The sequence below is a fragment of the Neomonachus schauinslandi genome, chromosome 3 (genome assembly GCF_002201575.2).
Source record: "Neomonachus schauinslandi chromosome 3, ASM220157v2, whole genome shotgun sequence".
NCBI classification, from domain to species: domain Eukaryota; kingdom Metazoa; phylum Chordata; class Mammalia; order Carnivora; family Phocidae; genus Neomonachus; species Neomonachus schauinslandi.
In genome coordinates this window covers 95331252-95351294 of record NC_058405.1, presented here as the reverse complement: position 1 = coordinate 95351294, position 20043 = coordinate 95331252, and the positions used below count along the sequence as shown (strand labels likewise).

General features: G+C 35.3%; 1 protein-coding gene across 2 annotated transcripts in view; it reads left to right on the top strand.

The window, feature by feature from the left end:
- DPP10 (dipeptidyl peptidase like 10) overlaps positions 1-20043 on the top strand; it is a 1400194-nt gene that overhangs the window by 1373982 nt on the left and 6169 nt on the right. For both annotated transcript variants that reach the window (XM_021695867.1, XM_021695868.2), the window contains exons 20-24: positions 7222-7416; positions 8254-8308; positions 17499-17598; positions 17852-17910; positions 18024-18096. In XM_021695867.1, the coding sequence (XP_021551542.1) occupies positions 7222-7416; positions 8254-8308; positions 17499-17598; positions 17852-17910; positions 18024-18096 (482 nt within the window). The remainder of the gene's footprint in view (positions 1-7221; positions 7417-8253; positions 8309-17498; positions 17599-17851; positions 17911-18023; positions 18097-20043) is intronic.

The window sequence follows — 20043 nt, the reverse complement described above, 5'->3', positions numbered from 1 at the left end:
ATTTAATTGACACATAAAGTAAGCTTAGTATCACCTGTGTTTACACAGGCACATTTTTCAGTTGATAAACTGACTTCTAGAATCCAGATCCTGTAGTTAGAAGAAAAAAAAAAAAAAGTATATAACCACCAAATATTACTGAAGGTGAATGATGCCCTAATGAGGATAACATGCAGATTCAAAGTTTGCATGTAATTATCATCCATTTCTCTACTAGGAATCCACTGTAATCCCTGATATATAGCCCATGTACTGCTTGCCTCAATGTTAACATTCACAACAGTCCCATGCTGAATTGTATTTTCCATTAGAAAATGAAGAAATAGGACACTGTTAAGGAGACAGTCAACTGCTCCTTTTTTTAAAATATACATGCTTTGTTCTATTTTCATCTGGAAAATTCCTCTGTTTGTTAAGCCAACATGTGGAATATTTTGTATTATAATATCTAAAGCAGACCTGCTGTATGGGAGATTTACGTAACAGTTACATACTCATCAAGAATAAGGCCAGTTTATCTGTTCTTGATCTGTTTATGCAATGTGCTAAACTTTCTTTTGACTGTGACCCTCTCTAAAGAGATCCAAAGAAGTGGATCAAATGCTGGCCTACCTCAGTGATGATATAGTCATTCCCAGCAACTGAAAGTAAATATCACCAAACTCCCTTTTCTTTCTACCTCCTCAGCCACTCTGTTAGAAAGTATCCCAAATGGAAACTGGCCAATGGATAAGAATTAATGTAGTAAGACTCTGACAGCAGAGATGATTAGGAGATTGGAACTTGCTCCCATTTTATTGCGCCATTTCTGTGAGATATCCCTGAGGCCCTTTTCTGTTGGTTCTCTTCCAATATTTTCATGTGCTAAGATGTTTATCCTGAGGTTAATTTTGTGTGGATAATACTAACAGTCCATTTTTGAATTTTATAGCTGGCTCATTAATATCCATGCTGTTCAGTGTCTCAACCTGTGTTCTGATAAGCTTTTCATTTTTTGGCCTCCTACAACAATAGAAATAACTTAATTTAATGAACTGGATTCTGCTTTTTCTTCATTGCTCTAACGATAATTGTTATGCAGTTTTCATATCATACTAAGGATTCAATCTCTGGCTTTTATTCAAGAGAAATCAATGAACAAAATCTAACTGAATCCCTTTCAAAACAAGGAAAAATATGTTTAATAGAAAGAAACTGACCCTGATATGAGGAAGCCTATTCTATTAAAAAAAATAGGAGGAAAGGAGAAGAGATTGAGTAGAGAAGTAGAAGGATAAAAAAGATCCCATTTTACTAAGCAAAATAGCCTCCCAAATTCAGAGACCTAAATTCTGATCAAGAAAAAACATTAAATTACTTGTTTCAGTAGCTTTTTGAATATAAAGAAAACCTACTGGGAAAAAAAATGACTTAAAAAAACCCCTAATTTCAATGTCACAAGTTTTATAATCCAGAAAAGTATACCAGGGTAAGATTCTCTTGGTTTTGTTTTAGTGCCAGAAGAATTACCTGTGGAAGCAGGAGAAGAAAGAACTTACACATACAGGGACACACATATTATATGCAATGTACAAATACACATGACTATGTGTGGGAAGAAATCAGGTATACACACACACAAAACAAATGCCTACATGTACACATCCTCTTATTCTGAATTAACTGAAAGACCCACCCACTGTGAAAAGTAGAACATTTTTAATGCAACTGAATTTTCCCTTAGACTAAATAAAAGAAAAAAACTTGACTGTTGTTGTACTAAGACTCAGAAATTATCTAAATTGTCTAAAGCCACTGCACCTGGGCTCAACTCAGTCTGGTCCTATCATCATACCACCTGTACCCTTTTCAGGATGGCACCCCACATTTCTATAATCCCTAACCCCAGTGGATTAATGCAATTTTTCTAAAACGTTTAACACTGAACAGGATCTATGAATGCAAGTATATGAACACAAGTGTTGAAGAGTAATAGAATTTGAGAATTTGGTTGATAAGCCTAATTTTGTGTGTATTATCAGGTAGGCCTTATCATAACCACCACCAGAAACACAGGCTTTGCCATGTAAGAAAGGATGTAGGTAGAAGCCTAAATAACAGTGACCATATCAAACACTTCCCTATAACTCAGAAAAAACAAAGCTGTTCAGCCAAAACTTATATTGTAAACAAACCACGGATCAGAAAGTTGCAGATATTAGTGGTATTCTTAATGGAAGAAGACAGGGATATGGACAAGAAACAGTTCTCTGACAGGAAAAAAATAATGTTATTTCTCACATGTTGCAGTAAGTAAATATATGAGAAAAGTCATTTTGTTATTCTGCATGTAGAACAATCCACCCATGAGAAGAAATCTAAGGATCTTAAAATGAGAAATAGAAGGAATTAGCCAAGAAGCCCTTAGCCAATGTATGTATCACTATGCATGTATTGCTTGAAAGAGGTCAAACTTCATATGTTACAACTAAACCATCACTAACTATAAATTTCTATTAAGTAAATTTCAGATTAAGGCAAGACAAATATTGTTTAAGGCAAATGTCCTATGTCAAACTCACCTTCTATTGTGGCCCCTCCTTCCACACCCCAGTGGACAGATAAGCAGCTATTAGTGTAGCAGTTTTCAAATTCTACCATGTAGGAAAAGAAATTCTGCCATGCAATAGACTAGTCAAGGAAAGTATACTCATTCAAAAATACTTTCCTTCCATCTCTTGTAACCAAGTTTTACTGGTTAGGAAAAGACTTCTTAAAATGTACTGGATGTGATCTTAACTATTTACAACATACTACTTTGTAACAACAAAAAAACAATAAATAAAAATAAAAGCAGCATATAATTACTCAGGGTAACTCAGCATATCCTAACAAAGTCAGGACCGAAATGTAGATCTTCAGCTCTCTTTACATGAATTTAAATAGCAATTTGTGAACCTGACCAAACACGTAGTCTGAACAGTTTGGTTGGTCTTCACTTGAATTCAGTTTTGATATACATGGTGTTAAGTCATAAAGATTCTTTTGTCATTTTAGAAGTCTACTGGATATTGTGTTTACTCATCTTTCTTTCTATATTTTATTATATGCTCATACCCTGAACTCTTCATCCATACAGACATGCTTAGTGCTGAAGGTATTGAAATAAATGTTCCAAGACTTTAACTTCTAAGAAAAGTTTAGTCTTAATTTGATTTTGCTGCCTGTGTTAGGAAATACACATTTCATGTTGCTGCAATCTTTCCACTGCTTAGAACAGGTGGGATTGTTCTTTTACTGCAACCCTCAACAAAACTGTATGTCCCTACTCTCAACCTTGAAACACTCTCCTTTCTATGGGCCCCCCGAGATTTCTAAAACAGAGAGTAAAACAAAATAGCATAGTAAAAAAGATGAAGATGATTGTACAGCTGAGACTAATATAACACCGTATGTTAACTATACTGGTATTAAAATTTAAAAAAAATAATAAACATTTAGAGCTTAAAAAAAAGATGAAGATGACACTCAGGGAAAGACAAAGAAGAACCAAATAAATTGAAGCTCGCCAATTCTGCATAACCAATTCATGTTCTTTCATAACTCATCTTGAAATAGATATGCCTGTACCATGCACCAAAAAAGAAAGAACAACAAACCCACCTAGATGGAGAAATGTGTTAAAGTCATTGGTAATGTATTGATATCATTGTGTGTTCTAACACTGAAAACTTGTGAAGACAAGGTTGAAAGTTAAAAATGGCCATTTAGAGAAAATACCAAAGGAGTGGAATTGTTATTTTTTCCTCTGGGTATTTCAAGCCTGAGTAAGGGATTGAAGGTTTTTGTTTATAAAAATCTACAACCATTTATTAATCATTAAGTTTGAAAAATGTGCGTTATTTTAAACTGTATTTAAAAAATAATTTATTTGCCTGCCATAAGATGTCTGTGACTTATTAACATTTTGTCTACACTTAATTTAGTTTTAAACTCATTAAGTAGCTGTGAACAATGCAATAGTTCATAAGTAAATTGGAAAATTATCTTCCATGTCAACAAAACATTTTACAATGTTACCTTAGAGCAGCTGCCAGTGTGTAAAGTTGGAAAATTCTGCTTTAATAAAGGACAGCACTCTGATCATCACTCCCAAGGATCTGTGGATTACACTTTTGTATTTTCTTGTAGGTCTTTAGGTATCATTGGTCCACCTGACATAATATCTCATATGACATGGCACAATACCTTTATCCATAGACACTGCCCAGTTTAATTTCTGCACAATTGGCCCAAAGCTTTTATACAGTTCTCCAATTCTAACTGTAAGGACATATGCTCAAAATAAGCAACACTGGCTGCAAACAAAAGAATAGTAAGTTTCTATTGTTTCATGAATTTAATAATTGTCTTAAATTGCTTACTATATTTCAGAGAGTATTTTCAAATACATTATGTCATTTAATGCATATAAAACTCTTTGAGGAAAAGGACAGTATCTTGCCATCATTAAAGATAAGGAAACTGAATCTTGGGAGTTTTAGTTTCTTGCCTATTATATTCAGAGTAAATTGGGACTCATATGGTCATATTTTTACTCAGCTTAAAAACTGAAGTTAATCATTGTACCTTATTCTCTGTGAATCATGGTTTGCTTTCTAGTATTTGCAGTAAATCCCCAAGCTTCAAAATATAGTTATCTTTATATAAACTAAAGGCTTTTTAAGGTCCTTCCATTTAAAACCTCACATGAGCCTACTTTCCCTGAAAAGATCTAGTTCAACAGCATTTTCTGTGTTCCGGCATAATGTGCTAGGCATAATGATTCATGCTATTTCTCAAATGATAGACAAGTTATATCAGTATCACCTGGGAATCTGGAAAAACTAGCAACTCCACACTTAATTCTGAACTAGGCAATCAGAATTCTAGGCACAAGCATGTGGATATTTGTAGTAACAATTCCCAATAATCTGATAAGGAGGTAATGTTGCAAAAACTAAAAATTAAAATTAAAAATAAAATTACAAGAAGAGCTAAAGATTGCAGACACCATGGAAGGACAAAACAGATTTAGATTTGGGTCATGGGATCATCATTAATTGTGTGATTTAAAGGGGGATGGAGGGAGATCATGATTAACCCACTTTCATGGCACAGTTTATTTATAGAATAATAATAATACATGTAACAAGCCATGCAAAAGACAACTTCCTCCCCAGAAAGGTTAAATAAATTTTGGTAGTGTATAGTAAATAAAATAATAGATCTTAAGTATTTAAACCACAAAAGACATCTGTAGTAGTTTACCAGGGCTGGGCAGACTAAATAATAGAAATGTTATTTTCTCACAGTTGTGGAGAATAGAAGTCTAAGATTAAGGTGTCAGCAGGTTTTACCTATTCTGAAACCTCTCTCCTTGGCTTACAGCTGGTTTCCCTCTTGCTGCCTCTTCACAGGTCTTTCTTCTGCATGATTCACGTACCTCAGGTCTCTGTTGTGTCCTAATTTTCTCTTTTAAGGACACCAGTCAAATGGATAAGGGCCCACCATGAAGTCCTGATTTTAATGGACTCACCACTGGAATGGCACTATCTCCAAATACAGTCACATTCTAAGGCAGTAGGCGTCAGAGATTCAACATATGGATTTTGAGAGACAAAAATTAGCTGATAACAGCATCTAGTAAATTTTAGTTGTCCATTATTTTGTCCCATTCCCTACCTCCTCCTTTACCTAAACTCACTGGTTTCACACAGCCCCGGTTCAGTTCCATTTGCTGCCCAGAATTTATTTTCTTTAGCAAATCTGATAACCTTAAAGCTTGTTGATGAGGATTAGTTTGTGTATTGTAATGTACTGGTGCTTCTAAGCAACACATTTGCATAAAGCAACCAAGAAAGTTTGGTGTCTTGACAGGAGAGTGAAGAGGGTGAAAATTTCTGGTATGCAGCTCAAATAAAATTGGAGATGTTCTCAGAAAATTGCATGTTTGATGCTCTTTAAATCTATGACATGGACAAATGCATGTTTGAACTATATTTAGGTTTGGATCTAGATAATCTGTGATTTTATGCGAGGCTGCTTTTTTACCTTTTCTATATTCTAGAAAATAAGATACCACTGTACCATTGTAATCTGACTTTTTAAAATTTTATCACCTTATCCCCCCAGAGACAATGTTCATGCTTTATAACCTGCATGTCTTTCTTTACTTCTAGCATTCAAATTTTTCAAACATATGTCTTTCCTTTTCTTGTTGTTAACTTTAGTGATGCAAAATTTTTCCTCAATGTATCCTTAAATTCTCTTTAGTGAGAATTCCACCACCAAAAAAAAAAAAAAAATACAGGGAATGTTAATGCAATATTTCTTTTTGAGTCAGAAATTCTTTAGGATTGTCCATTTCTTGTGTTAAGAAACAAAATTCAATTGAGTAATTTAGATCTAACTGACTTTATTCAATGATTTATGATTTGGGCAGCATCCCATCTAGCAAATAGACCTGTACAAAGTGGAAGCATTTTATAGGCAGGAATGGGGTAGGACAGAAGGGTTTTAGCAAAAGAAAGTAAGACTGTTTCATCCCAGGTCACCCTCCCTTAAGGGGAAGATGGGGGCTACGGGAAGGGTCTTAACATGTAGATTACCTCACTAGTATAGATCATGAAATTCCAATGTGATTGGTTTAAAATTCCAATCCTGGGAGAGGATGAAATTGCATTTAAGTTAGGTATTAAGTTTTGGTGAAATTTAGTAAAAGTGACTTCATTTTGGGTCTGTTGTCCTTATAATGCTTATTAAACTATTATTAAGTCTCCATAAATGGTTCTGATCTCTATCAGATCCTTTGGCCCTTGTATACCATCTGCAGGACATTTCTAAAACACACTGGAAGAAATTCAATAAAGTAGGACCTTTATGTCAACTTGATCATTATTCTTTAGAAATGACAATGAAATGTGAATGTATTTTCCTTCATTTCTCTCATTTGAAAAATGAGTTAAAATCTCTTAGAACAGTTTTAAATCTTGTTTCATATTTTCAGTTCATTAGAGAACTTTTTATTTGAAATTTCACAAAGGAAAATTGCATTATACTTTCAGGTTTATTATCAAGAATTAACAGAAATTTTAATAGCCCACATGGGTCTTTTCCAAAATTTTTAAACTGTGTGAAAGCTAAAATTTCTACCACAGTGCCAATTGCTCTTGTTTTGGTCCAATGTGTTGGTATTTACAGGGATGAAGAACCAGGAGGCCAGCTGGTTACAGATAAGTTCCATATTGACTGGGATTCAGTACTTGTTGACACAGATAATGTCATCACGGCACGATTTGATGGCAGAGGAAGTGGATTCCAGGGCCTGAAAATCTTGCAGGAGATTCATCGAAGGTTAGGTTCAGTGGAAGTAAAGGACCAAATAGCAGCTGTGAAGTAAGTGGGTGCACATTTTCCTACTGTTTTTCTTATAATGACAGAAGCTAAGTATATGATACATTAATACTACTAATACTGATTCAGAGATTTATCCTTTAGCGAATGGACAGTAAGTTAGTCACATAGACTAGTGCATTTTTTCAAGTACTTTTCACTCTTAGCACCAAATAAAACAATTATCTTACTTCCCCTCTGGAATTAAAATTTACTTTGGGTTTATGAAAATGGGAGAGACCTTACAGCGCCTGGGTGTTTCAGTTGGTTAAGCGTCCCAACTCTGGATTCTAGCTTAGGTCATGATCTCAGGGTTGTGAGACTGAGCCCAGCACTGGCCTCTGTGCTGGGCATGGAGCCTGCTTTAGATTCTCTCTCCCCCTCTCCTTCTGCCCCTCCCCACTCCCTATCTTAAAAAAAAAATGGGAGAAACCTTAATTTAACCACTCTATTATTTATTTACAATAATCTACATGTCTATTACTTCCCAGTTAACTACAATTCTTAAACTTTCACAGATACCATTCCCACACAGGCATGAGTGACCAAGAAATCTAGGAGGTTCTTTAAAACAGTATAGGATAGTGTCAAAATGTAGATCAGTAGGTCTGGAATGGGGCCCAAAATTCTGCATTTGTATCAACAACTGGACCATCACTTTGAGTAGCAAGATTTTGGAATCTATGATCCTTCAACATGAATAGAGCTCCAGCCACTAAAGTATTCCTAATTTGAGATCTGGGTTTTGTGTGTATGTGTGTGCGTGTGTGGATGCCCAGAATGAATTCCCATGTGCATTTGACTCAAGAAAATATAACTGTATTTTTTTTCTCATTGCAGATTTTTACTGAAACAGCCATACATTGACTCCAAAAGATTAAGCATTTTTGGAAAGGTAAATAGAAATGTTGTGTATATGCATTTTTATATGTATATAAAGTATATATTTATACATGTGTATATTATGTGTTTGTATTTGTACATATAATTTCTTCACTTTACTATGATATCTCTGTACTATTCTTTAAAATGTAATATTATAATTAATACTATACACATTCTGTCATTTATTAATCATGAAACTATTATCTAATTGGCGCTGGTATTAGAAGTAGAACAACAACTGAACAACAACAAAAAATTCTGTTTTCATAAAGCTTATCTTCTAGAAAGGAGAAATAGATAAACACATACATTAAAAACATAGCTTCATATAGCAGTACGTCTTATAAGGAAAACAAAAAATAAGTAGACAAAAGTTAACTCTAGGAAGGGCCAATGTTATTAGAATTAAGTGGTCAACTAAGGTCCCTTGGATTAAGTGGTATTTAGGCTGATACCTAAATAACAAAAGGGAGCCAGTCCTATAAACCTCTTGAGGCAGGGTGTTTGCTATAGAAGGATCAAGTACCACAGCCTTGGGGAAGACAGACAGGGCTTAGAAACTAAAAGATGACCAATATGCATAATTATGTCTTTAGTGTTTTCTGCATGATATTTATTTCTCACTGCCATAATTTTTATGTCAGTTTCAACATCATTTGCACAGTAGGGAAACAGATTCCATATAGATACTTACTAGTCACCTAGTTTATCTGTATCACGAGGCTAGACACCACACAGACACTAAGATGAAAGGAAGGAGATCTGGTACTATTTTAATTTAGAGACAAAGCAAATTATTGTTGTTCATGGATTTAAACACAAAATATGTTTTACTATCCATAAATGAACCCAGAGATACATGACAGGAATATCTGATCATTTTACTGGAGTATAAATTTTACTGGTGTTCACTGACAAGTAGGTATAAGAAAAGCTGTTTAACAAACGAGTAACATGTAAATCAGCACATATTCTTCCCTGACTTCAGATACCTGCAGTGCATCACGTCTTTGCTTTATTTTATTCTTGTTCTCAGTAATACTCAAGAGATCAATAGGGACAATGCTCCTCTGACATAAGTACACACAAATAAATGAAAGCCCATCGCTAACAATAAAGGTATTAGTGAAAAAAATGGAAATGTCTAAGAAAGTGATCATTCCACAGAAATGGAAACTCCAGACAAATTAATAAGTGCATAAAGCAAGGTCTTATCATATGCTACAGCATGGATGAACCTTGAGGACACTGTGCTCAGTGAAGTGAACCAGTCACAGAGGGACAAATTCTGTGTGATCCCACTTACGTAACTTATCTAGAGTAGTGAAATACATGAAGACAGAGAGTGGAATGGTGGTTGTCAGGGGGAGGGGAAAAGGAAAGTGGATTGCTTAATAGGTAACAGAATTTGAGATTTGCAAGATGAAAAAGTTCTAGGGATCTGTTTCACAATAATGTGAAAACACTTGACACTATTGAACTATGCACTTAAAAGTGGTTACTTTGGTAAATATTATATGTTTCTTACCACCCACACATAAAAAAGTGCATAGAGTGGAGAACACTTTATTCTTTAATGGTCCTAATACATGTAATAATTATGAAGGACTTACGGCTTATCTATTTCAAGGCTCTACTCACTACACACATAAATTAGTCTAAAAGATCAAATGAGCTATACAAACGTTCATTGCTACGGACATTTAGATTCCGAAGGTTGTGAAATGACTCACAGAGAAAGTGGAACTTTTACTGGATGGTAAAAGTCATTCAGCAAGGAGAGGACAAGGAGAAGGCTTTCATATAATGCCCAGTGTCAGCAGGGAGAGCATAGTTGAGGAACATAAATAAAGTGACTGACTATAATTAAGGCTCACATAAAGGAATGAGAGGTGACAACATTGAGAGTAAATCTGGGCACAGACTTCAGGGAGTCCTTCATATTAACAAAAAGTTAGATTTTAGTCTACAAACAGGAAAAAATAAAGTTCAAGGCCTCAGATTTAGAAGTTCAAAATCCCATATTTATCACTTTATTAGGGAACTGATGAGCCTCAGGTAACTGACTCTGGCAATCTAAATATACAAAAGACATGGGATATAAACAAATGAAACAATTAGATTTTACATGGAAAAAATATCCCATTTCAATTAAACAAATATGAGTATCTGTAACCGAACTATAATTTAGAAGTTAGCTTTCTGATCTTATAAAGGAACGCTGTTAGCTTTAACACTTTATAGTTCTTATATTTTTTTTTCTTGGAATGTACTTATTTCATTCCAGTATCAAATTAAGTTATCTTAAACTCATAAAATTGGTTAGGGAGTAATGATCTTGCTTTTTTGGAATTAGATTACAAAGCTATATGAGGCTTTGTTTTCTTTGTTGGAAATATTTAATGTTTAAATTTATTTAATCAATACAAGAATATTAGGATTTTTCCATTTCTTCTGGAATCAGTTTTAGTACTTTTAAAAGAATTTTTAAAAGTTTTTTTACATTTTTACATTTTACATTTCATATATTTTTAAAGAGTGTTGTCGAAGCATAGTATATATTCTATTATATGTTTAATCATTTCACTAATGGGGGTAGTGCCCCATTTGACGCCTCATTTGGTTTATGAGTGCCCTTCTGCCTTTGCTAGAGCACTTCCTCTTAATTGCTCTTATTCCCCCTGCTTGTCTCTCTTCCATCTCCCCATCCTTAACTCTTTTAATGAACCATATTTTGGCTTAGTTGTTCTCAATTTGTCTTTTCTATTTCACTAATTTCTACCCTTACTATCCTATTTTAGTTCTTCTACTTTTTAATTTTTTTTTTTTTTTAAGATTGTATTTATTTGCGAGAGAGAGAATGAGAGACAGAGAGCATGACAGGGAGGAGGGTCAGAGGGAGAAGCAGACTCCCCGCTGAGCAGGGAGCCCGATGTGGGACTCGATCCCGGGACTCCAGGATCATGACCTGAGCCGAAGGCAGTCGCTTAACCAACTGAGCCACCCAGGAGCCCTCTTCTACTTTTTAAATCCATTTTGTTCTTAAATTATTGACTTGAATGTCTAGGTTATTAATTTTCAGCAGCCTTCCTTTGAGTTATGAAATCCCTTTGCATTACTCCCTTAGGTACTTCCCACTAGTACTGATAGGTAGTACTTTTTTTTAAAAAAACTTCATATCGTTATCCCCAGAACCTAACCTAACCTCAAATATATAATAATTCTTATGTTCATTCTCTCAATTAATTGTAAGTTTTTTTTTTTTAAGATTTTATTTATTTATTTGAGAGAGAGAGAATGAGAGACAGAGAGCATGACAGGGAGGAGGGTCAGAGGGAGAAGCAGACTCCCCGCCGAGCAGGGAACCCGATGCGGGACTCGATCCCGGGACTCCAGGATCATGACCCGAGCCGAAGGCAGTCGCTTAGCCAACTGAGCCATAAAGCTAAGAAAACTAGAAAATTTTCTGACTTTCATTAAAAAAAAAAAAACAACCTAATTACATGAATTGAGTAGGTGGCAAAATTTAAAACCTATAAACATCGTATGTAGAACTGATATTGCTATGATTACCAGGCTACATCAATGGGGAATAAAATTAATTTCACAAACATTTATCAAATGTCTACTATGTGCCTACTACTTTTCAAAGTGCTGGACATATGGCAATCATACACATACGTACGTACAGACACACACACATACACACACACACACACACACATTTTTTGGGAATTTTTAGTTTAGTGAGGAAAGAAATTTAAAAAATCAGTAAAGTATATAAAATATAAGTGATAGAACAATTAAGGAAAATTAAGCAGAGAGGAAAATCGGGGCCCAAGATTAAGGAAGATACAGCAATTTCCATTTGTAAGACAGGAAAGATTTGACTAAGAAATCACATTTAACCTAGGAAAAGGGAATTTGAGAAGGCAAGAAACATGGATATCTGAGGAAGGTTAAAAAAAAAAAAAAAGTACAAACATATGCATTAATATGGAAGCTTGTTAAAACCTGACTTAGGGGGTACCTGGGTGGCTCAGTCAGTACCAAAAGCGTCTGCCTTTGGCTCAGGTCATGATCCCAAGGTCCTGGGATCCAGCCCTGTATCAGGCTCCCTACTAAGCAGGGAGTCTGCTTCTCCCTCTCCCCCTCCACCCTGCTTGTGCTCTCTCTCTAATAAATATTAAAAAAAAAAAAAAACTTAGGGAGGTAATTATTACTTATAGTTTTATATACTCTCAATTGAGATAGGGCTTGTTAGTGGCAGTCACTTTTAAGGTTTGAAGCTTTTAATATATATAATATGAAGGATACAAGATGGGATTGTAAGAATTGTGATAAAATGTTTGTGATAACATTAAACAAATTAAAAAGATTTAATGTAAAATAATACAATGCAATAAATTGTGTTACTCATAAGTAGTGTGTTTTTATTTCAAAATATTGTGTGCCATAAGTGATGTGGTTCACAAAGAATCTTAAGTTTAAGGCTAGGAAAAACCTTCTTCTCAGTTCTGTATTTCTTTTTGACTGTATTCATCAACTTTCGAGTACTCAAAAAAGTCACATAACGAATATCTGAAAATACATGATGGATGAAGATATGTTTTCAGTAAAATGGTTATTGCAGGCCCCACCCCCTGGCTCCTCTATGTCCATCTATCTATTGGATTCAGTTTCTTCTATCATGGGTAGAATATAACTTTTTTAAGATAAAATATTCTCAGGAAATATTTAAGTCCACTGAATAAAAATTTTTAAAAGATAAATCTGTTAAAATTGTATAAGTAATGCTAAAATGCTATGCAAATGGAAAGGATGTAACAGTGAATGGAAAAATGTGATTACTGAGAAACCAATAAAATGACAGCACAATTGAACAGAAAAGCCTATACCATTAACTATTTTTGATCTGTATCAAATAAAAAACACCCTCCAATTGACTAAGTCAATATGATGACCCACAGTTTCTGGCATCTTCCTCTTGGACAGGAGTTGTTTTAAAAATTAAAATCACCATCTTCTGTCTACCTAGAATTTACATCCGATTCCTACCCTTGTCCGGGATATATTTTCTGAGAACTCCTTAATGATCTACTCTTGCATTCAGTGAGTAAATATAAAATAGTACAGAGGAAGGTGGGCAATTAAAATTTAATTTATTCTAATGCCTCCCAGTGTTGATTTTCATTTAAAAATAGAAGTTATTTTGCTGAAATAAATCAAATTAAGGCAGCATTTTGGATTAGGTATTTGAATGCTATGGAGAGAATTTTATTCAACAGCTTTCACTATCATTAAATCTTAAAGAGTATTTATCTTCATTAATCTCAAATTTTCATATAAAAAATAGTAAAATGCAACTCTTTACGCAGCAGCAAAGATTTACAACCCTAGTTTCACTTTAAAATCACATGGAAAGCTCCACAGCCCATTCTCCACAGACTAAGTTGTTTCAGAGAGCGTTGATATATATGTTTAAATCTCCACTGGTCTAGGGAATGCTGACTGAAGCTAGGGAGATGTTCTGGGTAGGTATATTTGTTAATATTATTATAGCATAAGAACTTACTATTCAAAATGTGGAAAAATAATTTCCCTCTAGGCATTCCCTGGGAGTTTGTTAAAAATGCAAAATCTTGGGCCCCACCCCAGATCTACTGAATTAGCATAACCCGCATTTTAAGAAGATCTCCCAGTGATTGGAATGAACTTTGAAGCACTGTTCTAGAATCTGCCCTTCCTTTGGAAGACACCATTCTACTTAGTTCCTGGAGATAATCAGACTGAGATTTATGTGAAACAGAGATAAAAAACATAATACCAATTTATTATTTTCTATTATTAAATTGTGATGTACAGTTGTTCTATGGATTGGAATATTCAGCTGTTCTCTCAAAGTCGTCAGGTTATATGAACAACCAAAATCATCATCAGTTGAAAAGTCTGCTCTAATTAGAACCAGAAAAGTTACCAACTGAGATGTGCATTTTTCACTGTGGGAACAGTGTTGCCCCATGGGAAATACCTGAAACCTTCTGGCTACAACACCTTGGTCTTAACTCCGTGTCCATGAACGTGGAACAATACACTGGAAAAGCTCCCTTTAAGGACAGAACTTTTAGGGGATCTCTACACTTTGTTCTATAATAGTTATTCACTTACTTTGCAGAACTCATCCCACCCTGCATACTTCTTCTTTTTTTTTTTTTTTTTTAAAGTTTTTATTTATTCATGAGAGACAGAGAGAGAGAGAGAGAGAAGCAGAGGGAGAAGCAGGCTCCCAAGGAGCAGGGAGCCCGATGCGGGACTCGATCCCAGGACCCCGGGATCATGACCTGAGCCGAAGGCAGACGCCTAACCGTCTGAGCCACCCAGGCACCCTAACCGTCTGAGCCACCCAGGCACCCCCACCCTGCATACTTCTGAAGGGGAGCAGACTATGCCTCTTTGGCATAAGGATTTTTTTGAGCTGATTATTTTAAGAAACAGCAGACACAGGAGAAGCTTTGGAAACAGAATAGAAATTAGTCTTTTGTAAGAGACGTTTACATTTATAAAAGAAATCTCCATTTGTGTCTCCCTCCCTGTACCAGGATGAGAAGGTTGACTCTAAATCATAGGAAACTTTTATTAATGGAGAAGGCACTGACTCCAAATTGGATTTAAATCTGCCTAACAAAGCTTAACCTTGATTATAGTTCTTTTCCTGGTAACCTCCCATAACTGAGCTCCCTCCAACATCTTTCTTTTGTCTTTGGCTAAAGATGGTATTTGAGGTTTGCCTTGGGCCACCTCAAGGAATTATTCAGTTTCACTGGGTATCTCCCATGTGTATGTGAGGTATTCATGTTAATAAACTTTTTTTTCTTGATAATCTTTTATTACAAGGCATCTCAGCCGAGAACTCAGAAAGAGAGAGGGAAATTATTTTTCTTCCCCCGCTCCCCACTTCTTTCTTTAGATGCCTTCACACTTTTAAGGCTAATGCTTCGGAACTTTGCTGACCTAAGGATATTTTTGTATCTTTCAAAAAGAATGAATAAAGACACTCTGTGGTGGTTTATCTCTGTAAAGGATAATTTTATTTCCCTCATTTACCAATTGGTGAAGAAGATTTGCTCAAGCTTCTCGGTACTAGCTAAATGTTTTAGTACTAAATTAACATATGCAAAGGAAGAAAAATAATTTTCCTTCTATCCTTCTGAACTCTTATCTGAGACCCTTGTAATGAAAGACAGATTCACAAAAGAAAAACAAACAGAAGTTTATTGACATACATACATGAGACATACCCAGGGAAAAGTGAGTAATTCTCTGAGGTGGGCTTAAAATTCAGGCTTAAATAGCACCTTAATAGGAAAAGGAGAGCAGGATATAGGCCTTTTAGGAGAGTGAATGATTGTTAGGTAAGAGGAATGGGCCCTTAGAAGAATAGATGGGAAGGGTGACAGTTTATGACAGTCTCTCTAGGTGTGCTGTGGACTTCTAGTGACAAGAATCAATCTTCTAGGGTGCCTGGTGGCTCAGTTGGTTAAGCCACTGCCTTCGGCTCAGGTCATGATCCTGGAGTCCCTGGATCGAGTCCCGCATCGGACTCCCTGCTCAGCAGGGAGTCTGCTTCTCCCTCTGACCCTCCCCCTTCTCATGCTCTCTCTCTCTCATTCTCTCTCTCAAATATATAAATAAAATCTTTAAAAAAAAAAAGAATATTAAAAAAAAAAAAGAAAAGAATCAATCTTTTAGGTTGATGAAATTCCCAGGGAGGGGATCTATGACAACTGAGTTCCTTTTGGAGGATCCGTCTTTAGGCAGATAAGTGGAGTTCAGAGAAAGCCTTTCCCTGCATTTGCTCTTTTCCAAGTGTCTGCAGCTCAAAATAATCAACAGGCCAAAGTGGCATATTCTGCTACTCTTCACATAGGTTCTTTCAGACACTTAAGTAATCTTTGCAATTGGGACTTTGATGTCAATCATCCCACTTTTAAAAATAATGTTCCAAATAAGCATAAATGAAATTCTGTATTTCTCATCTCAAGAATTTAGTGAGAATAACAGATTCCTATCGCATTGGACCACACTAATGTCATCTGGTAATCTTTCAAAAGTAGACCTCATCATGAACCAACTGCATCAGAATTGCTGAGGCTAAGTCCTGGGTCTTAATTTTTTTTTTTTTTTTAAATATCTCCCAGGGTACTCTGATGTCCAGCAAGATGAACATTGCCCAGAGCCTGGCTAAAAATTAATTTCTAAAATGAATATGTAACTCAGTAGGTCATTCCCTTAGCCCCAATCTACTAAATTGTTAAAATCTCCTCTGGAATTCTCCCGGTCAAATCATAGGCTACAAAAGAAAACTGGAGGGCGCCTGGGTGGCTCAGTCGTTAAGCGTCTGCCTTCGGCTCAGGTCATGATCCCAGGGTCCTGGGATCAAGTCCCACATCGGGCTCCCTGCTCGGCAGGAAGCCTGCTTCTCCCTCTCCCACTCCCCTGCTTGTGTTCCTGCTCTGTCAAATAAATAAATAAAATCTTAAAAATATATATATAATAAAAAAAAGAAAACTAGACATCTTTATTTTTTTAAGAATTTATAATTAAATTAGTTCAACAGCACTGCAAGATAAATTCAGATATTTAAAATTAAATTTAAACAATAATCCAACTCATGTAACTAGCAACATTATCAACCTCACTTCCTTCAAATACTTAGGTGTGTGGAACTGAAAGCAGAATCTGTATTTGCGATAATAGATTTTAAATATTTAATTCTCCTTTCCTAATTCTACATAACTATCATTATTAAATATTTCACTAAATGTATATATGTGATTTGCTGAAAATGATATATGATTTAATAAGTGCTATATTTCCTTACCTTTTAATTATTTGGAGTTATTCCCAGATATACCACATGAAATCAAAGAGCAAACATTGGACAATGTTGATATATAATTGATTTTCTATTTTACCTAAAGTTATTAAAATAGCGTGTTATATAAAAACAAATTCTTTTCAAAATTTTCATCTGTACAAAGTGATCTTAGTGTATTCTTTTCTCAGGTCTGGGACATTGTAAGACATTCTATTATGTATATTACCAGTGATCAAAAGCTAAAAATATCTCCAAGGATAACTGATACAAACACTCTCACTCTCTCTCTCTCTATATATATATATACTTTTTATTTTGCCAGGGGTATGGTGGCTATATTGCATCAATGATATTAAAATCAGATGAAAAGCTTTTTAAATGTGGATCAGTGATTGCACCCATCACAGACTTGAAGTTGTACGGTGAGTACTTCCTACAGATTGACTTAATATAACGTATTGATTTGTAAAAAAGAAAATCCCAATGCAGAAGAGCTCAATTGAGCTCATTTATCATGTGTTATCAGAGAGGTTTTCAACTGTTTATCACCTTCCTGATTCAATCAGTTTTACTGGAGCATGATGATTAAATGTGAAATGTAGAAATTAAATAATGAAATACACTAGTCAAATGGTTTCTAGTTTATTCTTAAGTTTCTGTTTTCTTGGGTCGCAGCCTCAGCCTTCTCTGAAAGATACCTTGGTATGCCATCTCGGGAAGAAAGCACTTACCAGGTAACAAATTTAAAATAATGAAGAAAGAAGAGTATATTTGTTCTAAAAATTCAGTCAAATTGCAAATACAGGTAGATCTATATATACATAGATATTTGTGCTTTCCTTTATAGGCATCCAGTGTGCTACATAATATTCATGGCTTAAAAGAAGAAAATATATTAATAATTCATGGGACTGCTGACAGTAAGTATTGTATTTGCTGCTGCTGTTTGATGGGGTCTGACCTTGAACAAAGGGGTACATCTAAGAACTTGCTTCCAAGGGGCCCTGTAAACTTTTTGAAGAAGATAGCAGAGGATAGTGGCACAAAGAATCCAATGTATAATAGGAAGTTAGAAGAAGGATGTCGGGACCAAGAGGAAAGAAGCTGTGAGCCTCGATGGCAACGCCATCCAACAAAACTTTCTGGGATGGTGGAAATGTTCCATATTTACTCTGTAGAACACTGTAGCCACCAGCCACATACGGCTCTTGAGTACTTGAAATGTGTTTAATATGATCAGGAACTGAATTTTAAATTGTTTATTTCTAATTAATTAAAATTTTAATACCCACATATGGCTAGTGACTACCACTGTGGGGTGTTATTCAGCACACTTCAAATCGAAAGTAGCTTTGAAAACAGCAGGACAGCAAAAAGATGCCAGCACAGAGAAAATTCTGATAGGATCACTCACAGTTAAAACAAAAACCTTTTAAAATGCTTGTTTATGTCACTTCCCTTTTTTTCATCACTTTAAACATTGGAGATGGATGTGATTGATGTTACTAGTAATAAATATAATTTTATATTCACTTTGAAGTGTTTAGGGGTCAAAGATTATATATACATATATATTTGATACTTTACAACAGAGGACCGAGTATTTATAGCCCCATTCACAGATGAGAAAAATCAATTTCAAGGGAGTCAAAGCCTTGAATCAGTATTTCCTAATATCTGAACTTGTTTTTGTTGGTCCATCCTGTCCTGCCTCAGTAGTTTTACCCCATTTCACAGAGAATATCACTAAAAAGGTCTTAATAGCAAAGATGGTATCAGCTCTTTAACTTAACTTTACAGCATGCCAGGTCATTATTAGAGTTTAGATCAGTACTTATGTACACACACACACATATAGGGTGTAAATATGTATATATGTTAATATACAGTGTATGTATATACAGAGTGTATGTGTGTGAATAAATAGGTAAATGGGAGAGAAGAGTCAAAAATCCCCCTAAGGTAGAATTTCCAAATTTATGTACACACCCTCAAGGAGGCAAAGCTTAACTTTCTTCTTCCCCTTTCAGAATGGGTTGCACTTAGTGATTTGCTTCTAAAGAGTACTGTATGGAAGGGGCGCCTGGGTGGCTCGTCATTAAGCGTCTGCCTTCGGCCCAGGTCATGATCCCAGGGTCCTGGGATCGAGCCCCGCATCCGGCTCCCTGCTCAGAGGGAAGCCTGCTTCTCCCTCTCCCAGTCCTCCTGCTTGTGTTCCCTCTCTCACTGTGTCTCTCTCTGTCAAATAAATAAAATCTTTAAAAAAAGGAAAAAAAGTACTGTATGGAAAAGGGAAGAAAGAATAACTTTACAATGGAGAAACTTAATACCATCTCAGCCAGGTGATCAAGGTTAACATCAACAGTAACAAGTCATGTTGATGGTATGCACCCTTGATATCATTTTATGAGAATGGCATTCTCTCTATATGGTCTTGTCCCAAAAACCCTAAACCTCAGTCTACCCATGAAAAAAACATCAGACAAACCCAGATGAGGAACATTCTAACCCATACTGCTCAGAATTGTCAAGGTCATCAAAAACAAGTCTGAAAATTTCTCGTAGATCGTAAGAGATTAAGGTGTCATGATATCTAAATGTTTCTTCCTTGTAATAAATGGACCATAATAATGTGAGTTGTGAACAATAGGGGGAACTGGGTAAGCCATCTACATGAACTCTCTCTACTGTCTTTGCAACTTATTTGAAAATCTGCAACTATTACAAAATTTTAAAAAATAGAACTTAGATGATGCCATACCTGTGTTGGATGAAACATTATGTAAAAGAGAATAAACATTTTGATGGACATTAGAATCTTGTTCTAGGTATTAAGATCTTAGTAGTAACAAAAAATAGAAACTAAG